General features: G+C 36.7%; 1 protein-coding gene across 4 annotated transcripts in view; it reads left to right on the top strand.

Annotated features, from left to right (window-relative positions):
* LOC111873755 (nuclear pore complex protein Nup98-Nup96) overlaps window positions 1-22841 on the top strand; it is a 68403-nt gene that overhangs the window by 35580 nt on the left and 9982 nt on the right. For 2 of the 4 annotated variants that reach the window (XM_023868701.2, XM_023868706.2), the window contains 9 exons: window positions 1134-1387; window positions 2091-2255; window positions 3269-3410; window positions 4914-5042; window positions 11148-11333; window positions 16498-16886; window positions 20092-20311; window positions 21711-21926; window positions 22070-22304. In XM_023868701.2, the coding sequence (XP_023724469.1) occupies window positions 1134-1387; window positions 2091-2255; window positions 3269-3410; window positions 4914-5042; window positions 11148-11333; window positions 16498-16886; window positions 20092-20311; window positions 21711-21926; window positions 22070-22304 (1936 nt within the window). The remainder of the gene's footprint in view (window positions 1-1133; window positions 1388-2090; window positions 2256-3268; window positions 3411-4913; window positions 5043-11147; window positions 11334-16497; window positions 16887-20091; window positions 20312-21710; window positions 21927-22069; window positions 22305-22841) is intronic. The other 2 variants (XM_023868702.2, XM_023868705.2) reach the window with 2 other exon arrangements.

Here is a 22841-nt window from a genome sequence, read left to right as displayed (position 1 = left end):
ACAGACTTGGGGTCACAAACACAGTTCATTTAGGTCTGGTTTTTGTTACCAGTAGATGATATTTAATAACTCAGCTCTAGAGGTCTGTCAAAATGACAGGTATCTGATAGAAATGATTCTGAATTTCCTATGTATGTGTTTGCACCCAACAAAGAGAAAGACAAGTGAACGAGAACACTTGGTTTGGGAATATTCTCATGTCATTAATCTATGAGTACTTGAATGTTGACAGTATAGTTGCCCATTGTTCACTTAATCCACTTGTAAATGCTGATTTAAGTTAACAGTTGTAGTGCTGATACTGAATATGTATCTTAAATGTTTTTTGTTTTAACAGTTGTATTCCTTGAAGTTTTACATTATTTATACCTAATACCATCACCATCCTATCCAGTATTAGGTCTGTTGGAACCCATTATGAATATACAAAACAATCCTTCCATGGTTCAGTTGTATTTAACAAAAGTTTGTGATGCACCTGATTTGTTTGTGTGTCACCATGTGGAAACAACAAGACTCTTCATAAGCTCATTCATTCATTCTCATCAACTGCAGATAATGCCAATTTTAATTTAATCTACAGAGTGAAGTTTTGCAAGTTTCTGTTTATAGATGACATCTAACACAAAGTTAACCACTTTTCATGAAACCTGAAGGCTATTGCATTGTTCACAAGAAAGTGCCACTGATTCCTATCCTGAACTTCATAAATTCAGACCCACCAGTACATTCTGCTTCTTGAAGATCAATTTTAATATTTATTATCTTCCTTATTATGGCTAGGTTTTCCAAGTGGTCTCTTCAGATTGCCTGAATGTAAATTTGGATTATAGATAATTCATTTGAAACATGGGTTAAAAATGTATGTTGGTGTGATAATTTTTAGGAGGTCAGAAGATCAAGCAAAATCTGTGCCAGAAAGATTCTTTGGAAGTTAATTACAATTTGAATAGAAACTAAGAAAGTGTATATCCATGGCCCCCATAAATTTGGACAGGAATTTTCACCCTCTCTTATAATCTTTCTTTTTCTCTAATGTCCAGTTTTTAGTGAGAACTTATATTCAAATATTTAAAGATTTAAATCCATGATATTATTACATTTAGCAGTATCCTCATTTATCTGTATTACAGTACATTTCCGACACAAGGAAGTTATGTTGTATCCTAATGATGAAAAGAAACCGCCAGTGGGCTGTGGATTAAACCGTCGAGCACAAGTGACTTTGGATAGAGTTTGGCCAATGGATAAGACTACTCGCAATCCTATCAGAGATCCAGAGCGACTGAGGCAACTGGACTATGAGGGAAAGTTACGTCGAGTTTGTGCCAAGCTGCAGACACGATTTTTGGAGTATCGGCCACAAACCGGTTCCTGGGTGTTCAAAGTGGGTCCTTTATTTGTTTTTATGTATTTAAAATAGTACATTTGCTTCATTCGTCACATGCCCTTACAACTCATAAAGAAAGCTTACCTACAGTATGGAGAGAGAGAGAGAGAGAGAGAGAGAGAGCGAGCGAGCGAGTGCGCTTTCGTGCGCATATATACACATATTCATCAGTGTTTTTGTGGTTCCTTGAAGGTGTTCTGGTAATTCTGTCTCTCTCTTTTTTTTTGTTCAGTAGCTGAGAAAGGTTGAACATATTCCAAAATAGGGCCCCATGTGATCCAGAAGTCTGTATACTTCAGGTTACACGGTCCTTTCTCCTGCGAGACCCCAGCTCTCTGAACATTACATTACATTCTTGTCATACTGAATTGTTAAGAGGCTGATAGAAGATAGTATCTAGTACCAGGTGCCTGTTGGTCAGTTTCTTGTAGGTTTGAATATTGAATACAGTCTAAAAATGTGGCCTTGAATGATAATTGATTCAGATGTCTGGTAGTAAGTCTTTCGGTAGAAAGGTTGTAGATTTGAGTCAGTAATGAAATTTTGAAATAAATATTTGGTCAATGTTAGTATAAACGTTTGGTATTTCATGCTTTCAGGAAGGAAACTGGAATTTGTTAATATTACCAAAATTATTTTCCACATTTAATACTTATCCTGCTTTATTAATTTTTTACATTGAACTTTTGTTTTTTGCAAGGTTGACCATTTTTCCAAGTATGGTTTAAGTGATTCAGATGAAGAAGATGTGCCAGTTTCTGATGTCAAGAAGTTCAAGCCTACCATGCCTCTGTTTCAACAACAAGAAAACCGCAAGAAAGAACAGCAGCAACGTAAATCTGGTCAGCAGTTGCTAGCCAAAGAGGTCAGTCCTATAGAAACTATCTGCATGGAGCAGACTTCATAAGAATCTGATAGTCACTCAGCTGGTCAGGAAATTCTTTTGATCCTACACATAGATCTTCCAAGTGATCTTTTTCCTCTTTACTTTCCTGAATGAAACTTTATGCATTCTTTATCTTCTCTATGCATTCTACACTCTCTGACTTAAGTTTAGAACTATAATCCTCTGACATTTGAGCATCTTGTATAGGATATTAAAAGTCAGACATCTTGTTTGCATGGCGAAAAGAAACATTTTTGCCCTTTGCCGTTTCCTCCTCTTATGTTTCGAAGATGGGATTGAATTGTCCAGTGGTTCATAGTATAGTTTTTTTTTTGCTGTTTTTTTATATATATTTTGTGCGGTAAGAGGCTGTCTGTATATATACCAAGTAACATACTCGGGGATTAGATTTATGGATAGTCCCAAGGGTTATACTACTAAAAAGAATCTTGGGTCAGACCTGAACATCATCTGACAATGATGTGTTTGTTTAATGGTACTGATTAGCTACTGTTGTTATTTAGCATTGAATTAATGAATTCCATAGGATTTTAAGAAGTAAGTTTTGCCCTTTTCAGGGCTTTGTGCATTCGCAAGGAGGGACTGAGGAAGACCATGTTATAATGGTTGGTTCATTGGCTTGGATTCAAACTGAGTACTTTATGGATATATTCTAGAAATAAAACCTTATGATAAACTGCTTGGTATTCTGCTGCATGAAATCTATATTCATGGAAATGAGTTTTGAAGTGGCAGTGGTGTATGACTAATATCACAGCGATTTTTAATTATTGTAGTTACCCAGGATTTAATTTCAGTCCTCCAGGCATTTAATTTGATAAGAAAAAAATTCATATACTAAATCAGTGGAACTTTGTACAGAGCCATTAGTTTCATAATCCTAAAGCAAACTGTATGCATGTAGTGGTGCTATTTGTTGTTCTAGATTGTCACATGTCAGTTGTAATTGTATTTTTTTTTTTGTACTTCAGATATCACATGGTTTGTCAGATGGATTACTGTCTAATGACATAGATCCCCACCCTCGTGGCCTAGTACCTGTGTTCTTGGAGGAGGATCAGGATATGGAAGAGGGTATCCGAAAGCAAATGGGAATATATGGTGATGGTGAAAGTAAATTTTTGGTGATAATTTAATAGAACTATTTTAGTGTGATTTTGAGTCCAGTATTCCTGATTTTAAATATAAGCTTGTTAATCGTGTCAATTCATAGGTTTTTGTGTATGACCTATTCAGCAACAGTGAATTTTGTAATTTTAGAGGATATACGTGCCTCTGTAGTCTAGAGGTCAGCGTTCCTGGCTACAGATCCAGAGGTCTGGGTTCGATTCCCGGGTCTGGAACAGGGTCCATTCAGCCTCTTGATGATAATTGAGTAGCTATTTCAAGGAAATAGTGGCTCCAGTCTAGAAAGCCGAAATTAACGGCCATGGGGATTCGTTGCGCTGACCATGCCACACCCTCTGTTTGCAAAAGTTGGCACTAAACTTCGCCGACAAATGGTGGTTGCTCGGTCGGTATAGTTCACGTGTGTACTAAAATCACGGAGTTTGTTTGTTTAGAGGATAAGACATTTGTAGGCATGGTTATACAGCCTGTGGTAATCACATAGGACAGCCAAACTTCAGCATTAGAGACATTCATTAGTGGGATTTCTTCTGTTTATCATTCATTGCAGTTTCACCAAAAATGTATAATAATCTATTCAGTATGTGATAAGAATAAGCTGTAAAAATAATACAGTTAAGCAGTTAAGCATATTATGCAAGGTGTACCTGTAAGGTGCAGACAAACTTCGGGCACAAGTTCCTCATACCAAAACAAGACTTGTACATATCAACATGTATGCAGAAACATTTAATTTATGAGTTATAGCTGAAAGAATATATTTTTATTAAGTGCTCTGAATGTCCTTGAGATTCAGTGCACGCCTCAACACGTCTCATCAGGAACTGTCACATCCATTCAATGATTCTAGGGTAGCTGTAGATAGTCTTTGACAGGTATCCACAATGCAATGGTGAAGTGTCTCTTCATTGTCACCAGGAGCTGCATACACAAGGGTTTCTAGATATCCCAACAGGTAAAAATCCAGAAGATTGGAATTTGTCTAGCTTGGAGGCCATACAGTGTGTCCTCCCCTACCTGTCCATTGGTCATGAGGTGTTATTAAGAACATATTGCATAGCAGAGCTAAAATGTCCTGGAGCCCCATCATGCATGTACCATATTCATGCTTTGACTGCCAGTGGTACACTTTCCAGTAGATCTGGCAGATCGTATAAGAGGAAATCTTAGTAGTGGTTGCCTGTTAGCTGATGTGGCAAAACGTGTGGGCCTACCAAACAGTCACCAACAGTCCTTGCTCACACATTAATTGTGAACTGCTTCTTGTGTCTACACACTACTCTTTCAGCTATAACTTGNCCCCCCCCCCCAAAAAAAAACCTTTTCATCAATCTGCATGCCAAGGAAGTTAACTGTTTACGTGAAATACTTTACTTGCTTTTCTTTTATAGTTATTGGTTCCTAATCTTTTGTGTACTCAGTGCTAAAGACTTGCTGTTGAATTATTTAAGGATTATCTACAGATTTCCTCTTATATGATTTTGTTAGATGAGGAACTGGAAAAAATTCAACAGAGTCCAACAATGCAGTTGGCAAGAGAAATTGGATCACCATCTCACAAAGTTCAGCTTATGAAAGCCTCCTTCTTTATGGAAGAAGAAGGGGATTTGGAACCAGGTAAGTTTGTGTGTAATTTAATTATTTTTTGTCTGAAATTTTAAATACACCATAAACTATATATGTAAGAATGATCTTGTGAAATACAAAATAATAATGCTGGAGGTGTGGTACACTTTCTCTTTTAGCTGTAGTTAGTTCTGAATCTAATTCAGCAGTTTCATCACCATTTGACACTGTTCTGAAGTCATTCAATCCAGGTGATGTCTGTATGAACTATTTTTGAAGATTAATTTTAATACTATCTCTCAGATGATTAGATTTTTCAAATGATTTTGTGCGGTAAGGTTTCCCTAACCGTACTATATAGTATGGATAAGTCAGGGGTAAATCTACCAACATCCTAACATTTACTGTGATCATAATTTTGACGTGATAGAAAAATTCAGTGTTCAGGCATCGGTGCCATATTTTTGTTGGCACAAATCTTTTGCACCAGACATAAAGCCTCCAGAAGTAGTTTTAATAGTCTAACTAATCAACACCCTTAACAGATCCACTATAACACACTAAGTCTTCTAAGTTTGCTATGTCTGTACTTGTCTTTGTTTGGTAGCCAATTCCAACAATGTCTTGCTTCCATGCTTACATCATTGCTGACTCTGTACCATGTCACAACTCTCTATCTCAGCTCTTGTCTCTGAACTGACTTTATATTCATAGTCAGAGTTGCTTTATTACTGGTGTTTTGCTGTGTATCAGTTTGTCTTCATGTCGAGACCCTTGAGGATCAGGACCAAATTGATGGGGAGGGCAATTGAACCCTTCTGATCATAGTCCTTACATAACACCCTCTCTGACGAGAAGATAGTTTTGTCTCATGAATATGCTTAACCTTTTGTCAAATGTAGGTATTGCACATATAGCGTGTTACTGAAAGTTCTGCCTTTTGCACTATATACAAGTCTTCTGTCAGTAGAGGCTTTGCAAAGCAGATCATGCCTATCTTACATATCTATGGTACAACGGCAGCTTAATCGCTTGAACGATCATAAGCTTGACCACTGCCAGATCTAAGCCTCATATATTTTTTATGTCTTGTCACATGCTTCAAACATGTTCATTCTCATGATTTTGTACGACTTCTGCTTGTTGCCTGCACAATTCTGTTATTTACATACAAAAGGTTGACATCCATGTGCAAATCACAGACTGGTGTGCACCTTGTAAGAATTTCCACGGGTGCAGAGAACCTTGTTTTGCAGGCACTGAAATTTTAAGACGTAGGCGTTTGCTGCTAATTCCCAGGTGGGGAAAGCATAAGACATTACTGATCTAATTGGTGCTTTATGGAAGGTTAGTTTAATGTTGACACTTGAACATTCACTTTTGAATAGGGAGTATATTCTAATAAAGTGTTCTGAAGGCCTTGGCTTCAGTCAGTTCTATGTGCAGTCTCCAGATATTTTGCATTATTGATGAAGCGGTAATTCTGTCCATTCAGTGTAAGATGAGCCTCAAGGGGCCTAAGTCTGTGAGAAAAGTAGATGACCAGAGTCTTATCTTCATTAATTTTTAAGTTAGAGTGTTCACAGCATATCTCAGTAGCACTGAGAACTTGCTACAGCTTTCTGAGAACATACCCTTTTTTGTGGTCTGTTACGTATATACAGGTGTCATCAGCAAAGAGACCTAGATATTCACCGGGTGTTTGGGGCATATCATTTATGTGTACCTACTGTACAATGTGGAGGACAGGACAGCCCCTTGTGGCACCCCTGCTTGTGTATCCTTTGGCATAGACATTTCACCTTCGACCAAAACTCTGAATGTTCTCTGAGAAAGAAAAGAGCTAATAAGCTTGATTAGACTGATGGAGAATTTTAAGCCATATTATTTATATAGCAAGCCAAGGTTCCATGTTGTGTCAAAGGATTTTAAATTTCCAAGAATACAGCAGCTGTAGACATGTTATTGTTGAAATTTAATGTGACAGTCATAAGCCCCATACACTGAAATGTCATGCTGTGATATGCACAGAAACAAAACTTGCTTGCATTAAGCAGGCTTCTTTTTCAGCGTGCCTTTGGTCTATTTTCAAAATAACTTTCTCAAATGGCTTGCCTGTTGTAGACAAGAGGCTAAGTGGCTGTACATTTTGAGAGAATTTTTTGTCCGTACTGGGTTTTGGTAACATAACTTTTGCTCACTTCCAAGGCTTTCGAACATGGGACAGCCAAAGGCAGTGATTAAATAAATATGTCAGCTGCACCTGTGGTCTTCTTGTAAGATGCCTAAGGTATTTGTTTTGAATATCATCATGTCCACAAACCTTTGTCAATTTCAATGAATTTGTCAATTTATGTATGTACAGGGTCCTACTTTTCCCAGTGGAGTGTCATCTACAGATGTGAGCAGAGCTTGCTGTCTAGTTTCCACCCATCTCTGATGGTTTTTGTCACATGTCATGAGATGCGAACTGATTTTCTAAACAATCTGCAGTCATGTTGGCTTTTTTGTTCAGTGATATATTATTGTAGAGGTCCCATTCCTTTTCATATGTGATTTTGCAATAGGCCACAGCTTAAGGAGTGACCTCACAGTTCCCTGCTTTTGTTTCCCACCATTCGGGTGCCTTCTTGCAGGTCATTCGATGGTTTTGGCGACCAAATTAATTGCCATTTTACATTCTGGATACATGGTTGCTTGCCACATATTCCTTAACCTTCTTTTGTCCTTTTGATTTTCATTATATAGCCTTGGAAGAGACTGCATAGAAAACACTGTTTCCAACAGTTCCTCTGTTGTCTCATGCATATCCATTGCTGCAATAAGCATTTATTGAGCTGTTACCTAGCAGCAGACAGTTTCATTTGGCTCCATTATTCCAGCCTTTCAGCTGGCATGTCGCAATATTATCCCTGTTGAACACTTAAAGCATTTAATCTTCCCCATGTTTTCTGATGTTTCAGAACACAGTGTCTTAGTAGGCATTATGTCTATGTTTTTCATAAAATTATGTTGATGTCAGCATGTAGGCTTCATAATGATGCTAATCTGCAAGGACTGCTGGTTCCTGTTTAGTTATAGGTCTCAGGGAGACCATATTCTTCAGAAAGGTGTGATTCTAGCTGTCTGTAGATAAGTGGTTTTAAGGTTCCAGAGTCAGTAGAAACTGTGTCTAGGTTCCATGCCCTAGCATTACATCTAGCTAGGAGTAAAGACTCCCTCATGGAAGTTCATTATTTTGTATGACACTCCCAACTCTTGATGACTAAAATCTTTCTGGAAGAATAAGACTCAGTATTTGTGTCAGAAATGATACAGACATCCTGAAAAGCTATGCCTGATACTGGGTAACAACCTTGAAACAAACAATGAAACAACATTTGCTGCTAGGCAGTAGATTTGCAATAAAGAAGTGTGTGCAGCCAGTGCTGAGTAGTGTCTTCGCAAACAAAGATGTTCCCAAGGAAACGACTGGAGCACAACGATGAACAGTGTTTTCTATGCGGTCCTTGCCGAGAACTTATAAGCAAGGGACAAGTTTATAAGTTAGTCACTTGTAAGGGAGTCTGTGAAGACAAGGGTTGTCGGTGCAGCTGAAGAATCCCTGCTGTTAGAAGCCATTATCAGGGAATGACTGGGATAAATGGAGTATTTAAAAAATTAATCAAGTCTTATTTGAACAATAGATACCAAAAGGTAGTATTAAATAATAGGACAACCTATAATACCACCTTTTCTGATTGGGAGATCATCAAATATGGTGTCCCACAAGGCTGTATTTGCCTATGTGCATACTATCATGGAATATGGGATAATTTTCTGGGGTAGCTCAGCAACTAGTATAAATGTTTTCAGAATGCAAAAGCGGATCATTAGAACTATTATGAATGTAAGAACTAGAGACTCATGTAGGGAACTATTCAAAAACCTAAAAATAAAACCAATGTACTCACAGTATATATACTCTATAATTCTGTTTGTTGTAAATAATAGAGACCTATACAGTTCAAACTATGAGACCCACAGTCTCAATACTAGACATACCACAAATTTGCATCTTCCCACATCACGCCTAACAATCTTTCAGAAAGGACCATATTATTTTGGTATCAAGGCTTATAACCACCTGCCATCCAGAATCAAGAGTATGAGTAATGATGTGAAACTATTTAAATTGAGGCTAAAAAGATTTTTTCTTTCAAATTCTTTTTATTCCTTAGAGGAATATTTTAACCATGTATGTAATTAAAATTGGTAATTGTACCCCTGATATGTTATAATTTTATATCATTACCTAAGTATTTTGTATCAATTATTGTTTTATAATTTTGATCATTTTATGCATTGTACTTTAATATAAATCTTTTAACTGTCTTAATGACAAAAGTATGTATGTAGTTTTTGTATTTTGCGTATTTTAATCTATTAGCTTGGGACAAAATCCATATCCACTGGTCAGCTGTACCATAAGGATCAACGGAATGTATAAATGTAAATAAATAAATAAATAAATAAATAAATAAATAAGGCACAGCAGATTGAAAAGACAAAGTTAATAGAAAGTCCGTCGAGTGTAACAATTTGTAGGTCACTTCTTTATCACTTCTGCCTTACATGTTTCGGTTTGACACAACCATCATCAGAGGCACTTACTACAATTATGAAAACACTGTCGTTGTTTATGATGTTGACAGTTATGTTGTTGTGTGGACGCTGCTACAATATGTTGACGTGTAAAAGCACAACACTTGCTAGGATGGTTGAGTACGCTATCAATTCTCACTTTCCATCGGAAACTGTTTTTTGGGTTAAAACGCTAATGTTAAAATATTTAAAATATTTAAAGCATTTTACATCAAATGTTATAAATATTTTAACATTAGCGTTTTAACCTAAAAAACAGTTTCCGATGGAAAGTGAGAATTGATAGTGTACTCAACCATCCTAGCAAGTGTTGTGCTTTTACACGTCAACATATTGTAGCAGCGTCCACACAACAACATAACTGTCAACATCATAAACAACGACAGTGTTTTCATAATTGTAGTAAGTGCCTCTGATGATGGTTGTGTCAAACCGAAACATGTAAGGCAGAAGTGATAAAGAAGTGACCTACAAATTGTTACACTCGACGGACTTTCTATTAATTTCGTGATTGATAGTGTAACGGACCAAAAATGAAACAATTCAAAATAGATTGAAAAGACTTAGCTTGTGCTGTAGTGATTTGTAAAGTGTGGAAATTAGTAATAGTATTATAGTTATTTGTAGTTACAACCAATCTCAAATCCAAAACCATGACTGTAGTCACACATACATGTGACAATGTTCCCATTTGAAATACCATGGTGTCATATTTAATTCCTATTGTTTGAAGTACCCATCAAAGTTATTTGATGGTTATTTATTGCTTGATCAGTCTTGCTATTTAAGTTTTGCTTTGTAACTTACTTACTTACTTACTTACTCTGCCCTTACTTACTTACTTACTGAGCCCTACTAGAGGAGCCACCAATTCTGCAGCTACTGAAGAATTTCCCAGCATTTTATGGAACCTGAAGTTTCATCACCATGTTCATAAGAGCCCTCCACTGGTCCCTATCCTGAGACAGATCTATCCAATTCATACCATCCCATTCTATCTCTCTAAGATCCATTCTAATATTGTCCACTCATCTATGCCTTGGTCTTCCCTGTGGTCTCTTTCCTTCCGGCTTTCCCACCAATATCCTATACGCATTCCTCGTCTTCCCCATTTGTGCTACATGCCCTGCCCCCCTCATCCTCCTTGACTTTATCATTCTAATTATACTTGGAGAAGAGTACAAGTTATGAAGCTCCTCATTATGCAGTTTTCTCCAACCTCCTGTCACTTCATCTCTCTTCAGTCCAAATATTCTCCTCAAGACGTATACATTTTGTATGACTTGCATATTCTGCATTTCTGCCTTCTTGATTTAACCACTCTGATACACTTAAGTGAAGAATAATACTTAGGAAAATAGGAGTATTTCATTTCTCACTTCTCATTTTAATTTGTGTTTCCAATACCAGAATAGTCTCCTTAGCACATAATTCAATTTTATATGATTGTTGCATAAGTATCCTACATTATCCATCCATGATTGATATTTGTTACTGTTTGCTTTTGTTTAGATTTCATGGAGTTGACACAGTTTCATGGAGGCAAATTGTTGGATATGGATGCAGGTGACTTCAGTGAAGAGGCTGAGCCTGAGAAGGAAGTTTCACTACCCAGACTACCCAAAAGCTTTTCTGTGTTTCGCACACAATTTTCTGCTCCTGAGCCAATCCCACAAAGGACATCAGTCTCTGTTAAGGGTGAGATGTAGGCACTGCAAATTTTTCTTTTCTGTATTATATGGTCATGTATGAAGGTTATCCGGAAAGATACAAAGGCCAGAAAATATTTTAAAGCATTTTTTGGAGGGATTCACTTGTAGTACTTTTACAACACACCTTTATTTACTTTTCAACATAGTCACCATGGATCGCAATGCAGGAACCTGGGAGTGAGTTTTTTTTAAGTCCATTGTGGTAGAAATCTCCCGCCTGCTCTCTTAGACATGGAGAACAGTTCTTGACACTTCTGGACATTGTAAATGAAGTTCATTGATGGTTAAACATATGTCAGCACAAATGTTTTCATCAGTTTTTTGGATGATTTCATCAATGTCAATGGATTGCCTTCCACTCCTTATTTCACTTCTTCCCACTTCAAATTCACGACATTTTGCCATGTTTCGCCTGTTCATAACATCTTTGCCATAAACAGAAACAAGTTGGCGATGAATTCCAGCAGCAGTTTCTCCTTTTGCATGAAGAAATCAAATTACTGCACGGACCTCAAATTTTGCGGGGTTTTGAATCGACATGGCCATTTTAAACACACTCTGTGAGCACAACATTGCCATGACTGTGGCTGGTTAACTCAGCCCTGTTATACGGTTCCTATCTCATATGGCAGCACTGCCATTTCTGGGGGTGGAATCACTTTGCATTTGATCTTTACTTTCCGGATATCCCTCGTACTTTGTCTTTTCACACATCAACCTGTATAATGTGGATACAGTGCTAGAAGTATTAGAAGAAGAATGATATATATGCCACAGACAAAGGCCAAAGTTGGATATTGTTGTTAGTGTCTGTAAGTCTTGGGAAATAATAATGAATGGTGGACCATTATCAGCATTTGATCTCCTATGCCTTTGTCAGCGAAAACATCTGTTTGGCATTGCTGGTTATTTCAGTCATTGTCAGCAGCGACTGTGACTAGATGGTTAATGATAATGTAGAGAAATTATTGAGCTCTAATTTTTAAACTGCTTGGCTGATAAATGAATGAAAATACAATCGTCAAAAGGTATATTTATTTTACACAAGGAATGAAGGGGTAGTAGACTTTCTGAATCATCTTCATTTATTCATCACTAACTCCAACCCTTTCCTGTTAAATCTCTGCACAGCACTGCTGTCCTGTGAAGATGCCACAGTTACTGCCATGCAAGTATGGTATCATATTCACAGTTCCCTCTTCTTGCTTCCCTCCCATGATGCATGGACAGAGTGTCCAAGTGTTACAGGAGAATGTTGTCTGGGGGTGGCCTAAATTAATATGGAACCCCCATTTAATATTCCCATGTTTTTCCACATTTAACATTCAGTTTCACTGATTCCATGCAAATCATTTCGCTGTCAAAACTCCTACAATTTAAGATTTTCCTCACTTTAATGTTCAAATCCACTGTTGTTCAGAATAACTGATATTGGGGTTTTACTGTAAAATAGGTATCGCTTATAATGTTGTCATCTAGGGCCAGGTGATATGCAACATTGCCCACTTTTGGTCTTTGACTGTGACACCCTGTAATTGCAGTTCTTTTTGCTTTTATTTTTTTACACAGTAACATATCTGGAATTGAAAGGTAGATAGGAACATTGTGGAGGCTTTATCTTGTAATTTTATGATAATTTTTACTTTATAAATTTGTATCAGATACTATATGTGTGTCATTATGGATATACATGCTTTAACTACTGTTTTCATGAAAATGTTCTATGCAGTAAAGTTCCAAGGAACTATGGTGCAATCTGTATAAATGTTGCCTGTATTTTAAATAAAATGCCAGTTAAGGAGAGTCTGTATGTATGCACACCCACTGCATGGGCCCATACACACACCTGTTTTCAATAATGATATATTATGAATCATGACTGGGAAATTATGTAGCATCACAGATTACATTTTTAATGATATACACAGCATGGCCTTAAGATGAAAGAATAGTTTGTTTTTGGGGGAAAAGGTGTATTGTACTCATGTAGAAGTTTGTAACATTTTTGCACCATTATTTTGAAACTCATGAACTGATTGTGTGTAGATATTTTGGAAAGACAAAATTGAATACAGTGCTGTATCTTTGGTTGCTATAGCTACTCCTTTTTCACTAGTTACTGTGAAAAACAAGGCCATTACAAACCACCAGGGCAGAACCCATGAGAGACAAGTGATTACATTTATTCCACACATTCATATTCATGGGTTTAAATGTGGGATACATAATGGCTTTAGTTCCTGTACATGAGTCACACACTCATATACTTGAATTACATTAATATTTCCAAAAGACACTTTAAATTTGAGATACACGTACTAATGCCATTGCAAATGCAAATTTTGTGTGTGTTTATTATATGTAATAAATAATTGGTCTTCAAGTAGCAGACATTTACATTTAAGAATATATTCATAGTTGTATATGGTTATTTGTAGATAATATGTATTTTTTAAAGTTGTATTTCATTTCATTTTATTTTATTCCAAACCAGTTTATAGACTTCTGGGTTCAAGACTTAACCACTCCACTATTATTTTTATTGAATGATGTTTTCTCCATTTGGTAGTAGACTCACGATATTCTTACCAGGTAACATATCTTGTGATTGAAGTGTAGTGCTTCAGTCTCTGTGTATGTTCCCATGGTTATGAAGTTGCATACACAGGGTGTTTCATGACTTTAGGGCATAACTGCAGGAGGTGATTTCCTAGGTCTTTGTGATAAAAAAAGTTCATATAAACATGTGTCCGATTTTGGACGGTTATGTAGTTATGACCGTTTTTTCGTTCCCGTACACGCCCACATGTGAACCGCATCTGTCATCTGGCGGGTCACTATTTTTAGCCAGCTACAGACAGAGTGTTCTCATTATCTCGACACTTGAGAGGTACCTAAGGCGTGGTGGGTTGGTATGTCCGGTGTGGTTCACAACCTAGCGGCAGCCTGTGTTGGGGCTATTTTCAAAAATCAGCTTTAAGCACCAATAAATTCAAATTAAAGGTAATTTCACGAGTTAACTTTACATTCATACTTTAAGTGTATCATGTATTATGCTGGTTTATTATTTTGTTCTGTTTATTGTCAGTAATTGTTACCTTCTATTCTGAGTTTAAAACGGTCATAACTCCGTAACCGTCCAAAATCGGACACATGTTTATATGAACTTTTTTGATCACAAAGACCTAGGAAATCACCTGCAATTATGCCCTAAAGTCGTGAAACATCCTGTATTATCAGTTTCTTTGTGTTACCAGTTGAATTTTTGTACACTTTGATTTGGTCATCTCACTGTATACCTTGTATCTCTATGGTCATAGTTCTGAGTGAGGTGATAATTTCTTCCCTCTTTCCTTGTCTCTCCCTGTATGTCTCCATGAAGTATCAATGTAATAGACTATAACATCATGATTAATTGATTTGCATAATTACAAACCATTATTTCACTTATCTAAATGCAGGCTTTCAGTGTGCTGTATTCACTTGTGTAATTAGATCTGGTGGTGGCTTGCCCTTTGTCTTTTTAAAATTTAGATGAAATATGTGTACTTCATTTTTGACAACCAGATTTTAAATAAATGTCTTCTTGGAATTCAGGTAACAGTGGTGTTAATTGTAGGTATTATAAGTACATTAAGTGGCTGTGTAGTATTTGTTAGTTTTAGAACTAATGTTCTTTGTAGATTACGGGCTTTCAAGTTTGCAACACTGTGTAGTTTTGTGAAAGCCTGACCTTTCAGAGGAACATGTTGCCTACATATTCTATGTCTAAGACCAGCCAGTTTCTTGATTGGTATACTCTTGGACCCTGAAGATAAGGGCTATACGTCCTAAAATAGTCTCTCTCTTCTCACATCTTTACCTGTGAATGATTAATTTGTTTGGTATTTGTTCTTGAACTAAACAGTAATTTAGTTTGTATTGGAAGCACTGTAATATGTTGAGATTTGCATTGATTCATTTTGTAACAGGAGAAAAATTCACACTATGGAATATTTCACCATTACCCACTGCTCCAAGAAAATAAATGCATGTTGTAAAATTAAGCTCCTTACATTAATGACCATCCTATCATTCATGCATTTAAGCATGTTAATTTAACAACAGCCTATTCACTATGAGTAATGATTTAATAACACTGTTAAGCAGCAGTTCACTTTCTACCAAACTGAGCTGTTACCTCATAGTATGCACTAGTTTGGCTGTAGAAGATCTTTCATGATATTAAAATGGATGGGACACAGAATGGAGCTTTTTGTGTGAGCTACCGATTCTTCATGTAATTTTTACATCCACTTTTACTTCTGGTGATTGAAAATGTATTGCATATGATATCTGTACATATTGCATGCAAATGTTTCTTGATCATCAGACAAACTTTACAGAAATGAGAAAACCCAGTCACGTGAAAGGAGTGTATGCTTGTTTTGTAGAAAAAAAAGAATATACATGCAGATACAGGCCTTAAAAAAAAAGGTTTGATGATAATGACAGTTACAGAAATTTAAATGTGAAACCAGTTTTGCATGTATGGTTTATTTATGCTGTTATTAGTGAACATTATTATTCATTTTTCTCTGATAGGAGCTTATCTTTTTGACAGTTTAAACTTAATTTAAAATTAAAAACCCTCGTGATAACTCTTTAAACCCGAATCAAATAATTGCACATGACTGGGAACACATTTCAGCTTGTGTGTGTATATTATGACACATAAATACAAGTTGGTTTTAATCAACAGTGACTGCCACTTTGCCCATGTACAATCAGTTTTCAGTTGCCATGTTGATATTTTTCCATATGTGAGGTGTAAGTACTACACATAGGTGGTTGAATATGTATGTGTTAAATACATATATACAAAAGAAACATATTTTGTCTGGTTGAAATAAATCTGATAGAGGCAAGATGTATGATAAAAATTGCATTGTTTCTCAACATATTGTGATTCTGTGTTACAAATAAATAATCAGTTATTTAAAATAAAATTTTAGTGAAAGTATTTCTTTCTTGCTGTCTCTTTTTTAGCTATACATTCCCTTTGTATTAATTGTGACATTGTTTTACAAATGGAATTAACTTCAGAGAACTTTTTAGTGAAAATATGGAAGATTTTGCTGTTAGCTGGAGATTCCCTTCTTACTGCATAGGGTCAAAGGATGCCCCTCAAGTAAGACCATCAGCCCACTTGCCAGCAGGACCCTGGATCCAACCCCCAACTGTGTGTCCAAAAATAGCAGTTCTAAGTCATCATGGTGAGGTAGTTCCCCTGTCTCAGTCTAGTGTGGGACGAATGTCAGCACACTGCTTAGCTGATATGGGCCTTGTGATTGGAAGGAGCTTTCGTGTAGGCTGGGGTCGAGACAATACACTGCTGACGCTCAACACACAGAAAGCAGCTGCAGTTGTACCACTCAGAGCTAAACTCTCTGAGCTGAACATCTTCACTTCTGGGAGGACAGAAGGCGATTGTTCTCAGTGCATTGTGCAGAGGCTTCAAATTTTTGGAGGAGGAAAAGATGCATCAGCCAACTTCATGGTTAGTATTTTGTTAAAATTGTGGTAATGTACTAAAGTTCATAAGATTTATATACAGTATTATATTAACTTTGTGTGCATGAGAATTAAGTGGAATCTGTTCTGCCCCACCAAGAAAGCTCTAGAGGGCTGTAGATTCAGGTCAGACAAAGATCTGAAGGCCACTCTGTGTTGTAATGGTTCCTACAGCAACTCAAGGAGTTCTTTGTCGAGGAAATCCATCAGTTGGTATGAATATGGGATGCCTGCCTCAAGATGGTTGGAGGCTTTTTGTGGCCTCTACTCCTTTTCTCAGGTCAGTTCTTGAATGGGTTTCATTTGGACATCCCTCATTTATGTATGACTGATCTTTGTACAGAACTTCAGGTGTCTTTAACGGCAGTGATTCTGTAGTGAATGCTGTCAGACTAATATCTGAATATTAATTTTGTGTAAGTATCATATTGTTTTTAAAACCTAGAAAAATATAGCTTTAATAGAAGTTTCATTTTGTTAAAGACTGTCCAGCATTTCAGAATCACACATTAGGCGGCGCTAATCACACTTCAGAAGTTCCCACGATGTCCCTGTTGTGTTATGGAAGTAAGTACGAAGATAGGATTGCCTCTGGTGGCATGGTGTTGGTTTCAACGTTTCATTAAGACCTGTTGGTTCCTAAGTTAGTAGGTGAGGACAGGCATACATACAGACATGAGGATGATAGTAAACCTGTCAATGTTCATGGCAATGAAAGTAGAATAATAAGGAATGATGATAACCAGAATCACCTGAAGAATGAGCATTGGCTACGCTGCCTTTCACAGATTACCAGGGCATTAAAAAAAAAAAGTCATTAATAAAGTGAACTTGCACCCCTGTCAAACCTAGAACATTAAATCCCCTACAAAACTATAAAGACTGTTGAAACACTGTAAAAGATATAAGTAGTTGCACCTCTTTGATGACAATGTGAATTTAGGTTTTGGCCTGTTTTGGTTAAAAGAATTAAAATTATTTATCTGTTTGACATCCCAGCCATATTCTGCTCTTTGTGTTCATATTGGATGAGCTACTTAGGAATTAAGTTCTCAGTTGTCAGACCTTTATTGGATAATTTTTTATTATTTATTGATATCATTTTTTCCCATTTCTTTTCCAGTGTCTTCATTACTATCAATTACCTGTCACTCTGTCCTGTGACCACTTTGATTTTATGTGTTTCTGCCATTTCTATTCTCATTTTTTCTTTTGTTAATGTCCAACATTCAGATTCATATGAGAGGTATGGCTTGTATTTTAAGCTCCCCATTGTGTTCCCGAAATAATAATATGGTACCGCTGTTATTGAGAAGTAGATGGTTTTTATTGTGTTTTCTTGAGAATATGCAATTGTCAATGTCTTCAGTTTTATCACAACACAGATGAATGCAACTGGGTACCAGTATTTTGATGTGGAGTATATTGAGATCACGTATTCTGTTATTTCATTATCTTATTCACAGCTTTGTTTTCTTGATTAGTGAATTCTATAAAAGTGTACAACATTTAAGAATAAAACTGAAAATGAGAGATTGTTAATTTTTTTGGTGAACTCAACTGTATGATGAAATTGCACATTTTGAAGAGCATTGTGGAGCACAGCTTTTCTTTATGGTGTCTTTTGGCTGAATTTCTTGAGATTTAATATTTTATGTTTCTCATTCAAACTACATTTTGCTCCATATTGAGCAGTTATGGCCACATCATACCAGGCTGTACTTGATTGGGTTATGAAAGAAATTTTAGATATAATGATAATAATGTAATGCAACTGATTCATTGAAAATTAGAGATTAACAGGAAAACCACCAGTCTTTGAACTGCATGCTCAGGAGTGCCAGTTCAGATTCTTGAATATGAACTGAAACAGAACTTGTTAGGGAGATCCTGCAGACACTAGTACGAGAATGTAACAGATCACTAGGCCTAAGATAAAGAAAACTGATTTAGTTGTTGATGTATTGACCAGATCAAAAAATTGCTTTACATACAGACATTCCAAAAACCTCTATTGTTTAATGAAGGGGGGAAGGGGGCAAACATGTGTAAGTTCACCAAAATGTCAGGATCGATTTTCTTCACATTTACAATACTTTCTCATATGTACTACATCTATGAGAAAGTAAAAATTGATCAACATAAGATGTAGATAATATTGAAATGTATTTTTATAAAACATCTGTTATGGTTTCTGAATGTGCCCACATTTTAGTTATCCTCAGTTGCATTTTGTCATTTTACACATATTTTTTCTGAATGAACATAGTGTAAGTTTGCTTTTGAACAAAGCTGTTATGTATTAGGCCTTGCGTACTTTTTGGCAATTTGTGTTCTACATCCTTTATCATCATCCTTATAATAGTAATGCCCTAGAGATTTACATCTTAAATCAGATATCACTGTACATTATATGAGGGTAAGTCAGTAAGTAAGTTACAAATGGATATAGAATTTAAACAAATAAGAATGCTGATTTGAAAAATGCTTTTATTTCTCAACATAATCTCCCTGTACATTGAGGCATTTGTCCCATCATTTCACAAGCACCTGAAAACCAGCAGCATAAAATTCTTTGGGCTGCTGTCGGAACCAGGTGGTGACTTCCCTTTCTACAGCTTCATCGTTGGGAAAATGTTCAGCTGGGAGATGATGTTTAAGAGGGCCAACTCCTACTGTAACATCCTCAGGAAACTTCATAAGGCCATTCAACGGAAGTGAGCAGGACTCCTCACCAAAGGCCTACTGCTTTTGCATGACAACGCGCATCCCCATACTGCCAACAAGACAAATGAGATGCTGCGAAATTTCAAGTGGGAAATCCTCGAGCATCCTCCGTATAGCTTCAAGCTACTTCCTTTTGCTCAGTCCTCTTAAACATCATCTTTTGGCTGAACAGTTTCCCGACGATGAAGTTGTAGAAAGGGAAGTCACTGCCTGGTCCTGACAGCAGCCCAAACAATTTTATGCTGCTGGTTTTCAGGAGCTTGTGAAACGATGGGACAAGTGCCTCAATGTAAAGGGAGATTATGTTGAGAAATAAAAGCATTTTTCAAATCAGTACTCTTATTTGTTTAAGTTCTATATCCATTTGTAACTTACTTATTGACTTACCTACATAGATAAACTGCATATCAGATTACTTCTTTTCAATTTGACTCAGACGTATATATTCTCTTATTGTAATTCAGGAGGCACTGGAAGGTCATTTACATATCCAGCTACAGCATTGTCAGTCCCAACTGGAAGATGACTGCCCACTTCTGATCCCTCGTATGGGAGTGGATGCTTTGCATGCTCATTGTGCCTTGGCTGATCAACTTAGTTTTGACCAAACAGATGTACTGCTTGCTTACAGCACTCAGGTGTGGAAACTGTGTGTGGCACTGTGGGGTAACCTTCCAGATTTGGGTATGTGAAACTACACTATATAATTAAAAAGATGAAGTTGACCTTGTCCTTCATTAATTAAGCACCATACCATGAAGATGTATTAGGAAGTGGAAGTATAGCGCCACCATTCTTGACCTTAGTATATAATATGGAATTGTTAAATTTGTATAATTTGTTTATATATCAATCAGTTGTAACAGCAGCAGTGCACTGAAAAACTACTTGGATGGTTTTATGGTTTAGCTATGTGCATTAAATATCATAATTTTTTTAGTTCTGTGTGTTTCACTGTTGGGATCCAGTCGCTGCAATTTGTACCACAACCATGTGTCCTACTACATCACTGGTTTACTCAAGTCATTCTTTCATAATTTCAAGTACTTGACTATTCTAGGAGTAGATTGATTCAAAGTGCAGGAGCCCATGTTTGTTTATTAAATGTGGTTTTAACTGACATTATTTCCCCCTTCACTCACTCGTGGAGCTGAGCCCTTCTTGAGAAGCTGCCAATTGTGCAGCTACCCAAGAACTTCCCAGCATTTCATGGAACCCAAAGGTTCATTACTGTGTCCACAAGAGCCCTACACTGGTCTCTATCCTGAGCCAGATTGATCCAGTCCATACCATCCCATCCTATCTCTCTAAGATCTCTACTGTCCAGCCACCTACATGTTGCACTCTTCAAGTCTGCTTCAAACTCATCTTCATCTAAATTTGGGTTAATTTATGGAGCTGTACTTCTGCTCCCCCTGGATGTATTTATAACGTGGTGTTAAGAGTTTTACCTTAATTTAACTCTCCTGTGCACCCATTTCTCCTGCTGAAAGGCAATAAGAATTCCCCAGTGAGGTTTATTAATTCCTTGCAGTCTGACCAATTCCTGTCTTTGTTTGAACTGTAGCCATTCATCCAGACAAAAGTGTCTTCCAAAATGACAGAGTTTCACGAAGCAATACATTTAACATTTAATAATTCTCTATGCCAACAAAACAGATTAAAAAAAATGTAATCTTGTTTTAACATATTACATAACAAACCTTTCAGTGTAATTGAAATTCTTTACTGAATATTCTAATAAGTGGAACTGTTATGTTCTAGTGACATAGTCAGTTCTAGCCTTAAAATGCTGGATAGTTTGATCATGTAAATGTACTTCCTTTCTTAATTCTTTTAACAATACCATATCAGCTTTGTATGTTGTATAGCAGTGATTGGTATGACAGTTCTGAATTCTGAGTTGAGAAGTATGTGGAAAGAAGTGGTCATCATTTTCATGAGGAATTGAGGAATGGCACAAAAGTCTTGGAAGTGTATAAGTATGCTGACAAGAGTATATAAAATGTGTTCTCTGAAATGAGCTATCCACCATTTCATGCGTAATGGTCATTAAATACTGTGAAATTGTGTACTGTTACAGATGCAGACAGTAACAGCCATCAGAATGTAATGTTACGGAGAGAGGCAGTGAGCAAATGGCTGGAAGATGTTGTACAGCAGAAAGTGAGGCAGGAAACAGCTGCACTCTCGGATGAATCCTCGAAAACACAAGACAAGGAACACCATATTCCTGTGGTACTCTCCCTTTTGTCTGGCAGAAAAATACTGGAGGCTTGTGAGAAAATGGAAGGCTGTGGTAAAGTTACTGCTGAATCATTTATTAATTACAAAGTAATTCCCATTTTTATGAAGTTATGTTATCAGTTTGATTCCATGCCTCCCCAAAAACAAATTTCATACAATCCAATGGATAAGTTCAGAGGTGATAATCTTTCACAGGTGATCACCATACATCCTTACTACTGGCACAATTGAGTGGTGGTCCAGCAGCAAAGCAGTTGATTCATCAGCAACTGGCTAACTGGCAAGATGTGAAAGCAAGTTGTTACATCAACAGAGATAGAATCAAGTTACTTATGCTAGTGGCTGGAATCCCTCTCTTCTGTGGCACTGAAAGCACTGTTAACGTTTGTGAAGATTTAGACTGGAAAAGAGCCTTTGCTCTTCACTTGTGGTAATTAAACACTTGTTTTCCATATTCATTGTACATGTGGTCATGTTCATCAGCATAAGAGTGTACAGAGATAGACATGCAGGGTTAGAGGGAGCTTGAAGAATTAGATGGAAAGCAAGAATTGTTGGTGTGATGTTATTGAGATAATTTAGTTCATTTGAATGAATATGGAGTCATTGTTTCTAATATTCACATTGTATTGTTGTTGTTGCTGCTGTTGATGTCATCATTGTATTGAAATTGTTGCAAGATGACCTGTTTACACTCATGTTTATGGATGACTCAGTTATATAATTAGTAATGTACTAGGGGCTCTGCTTTGCATACTGTCCGTCCAGCCATAACATGCAGTATTGAAAAAAGTACAAGTGTACAGGTTTTAACTGTCTGTTCTAAATGAGCGCTCTTCATAGAAATGTTGACAATGATACTGTTGACAGATCCACATACCAGCAGAGTTAGTACCATCTGCATTCATCATGTGATGCACTCTGTCAGCCACACTGTTTTACCCTAATTTCACACAACACCATAAGA

Source organism: Cryptotermes secundus, unplaced genomic scaffold (assembly GCF_002891405.2).
Source record: "Cryptotermes secundus unplaced genomic scaffold, Csec_1.0 scaffold142, whole genome shotgun sequence".
NCBI lineage: Eukaryota > Metazoa > Arthropoda > Insecta > Blattodea > Kalotermitidae > Cryptotermes > Cryptotermes secundus.
The sequence above is the reverse complement of the archived record's forward strand: the minus strand, read 5'-3'. Positions and strand labels throughout refer to the sequence as shown.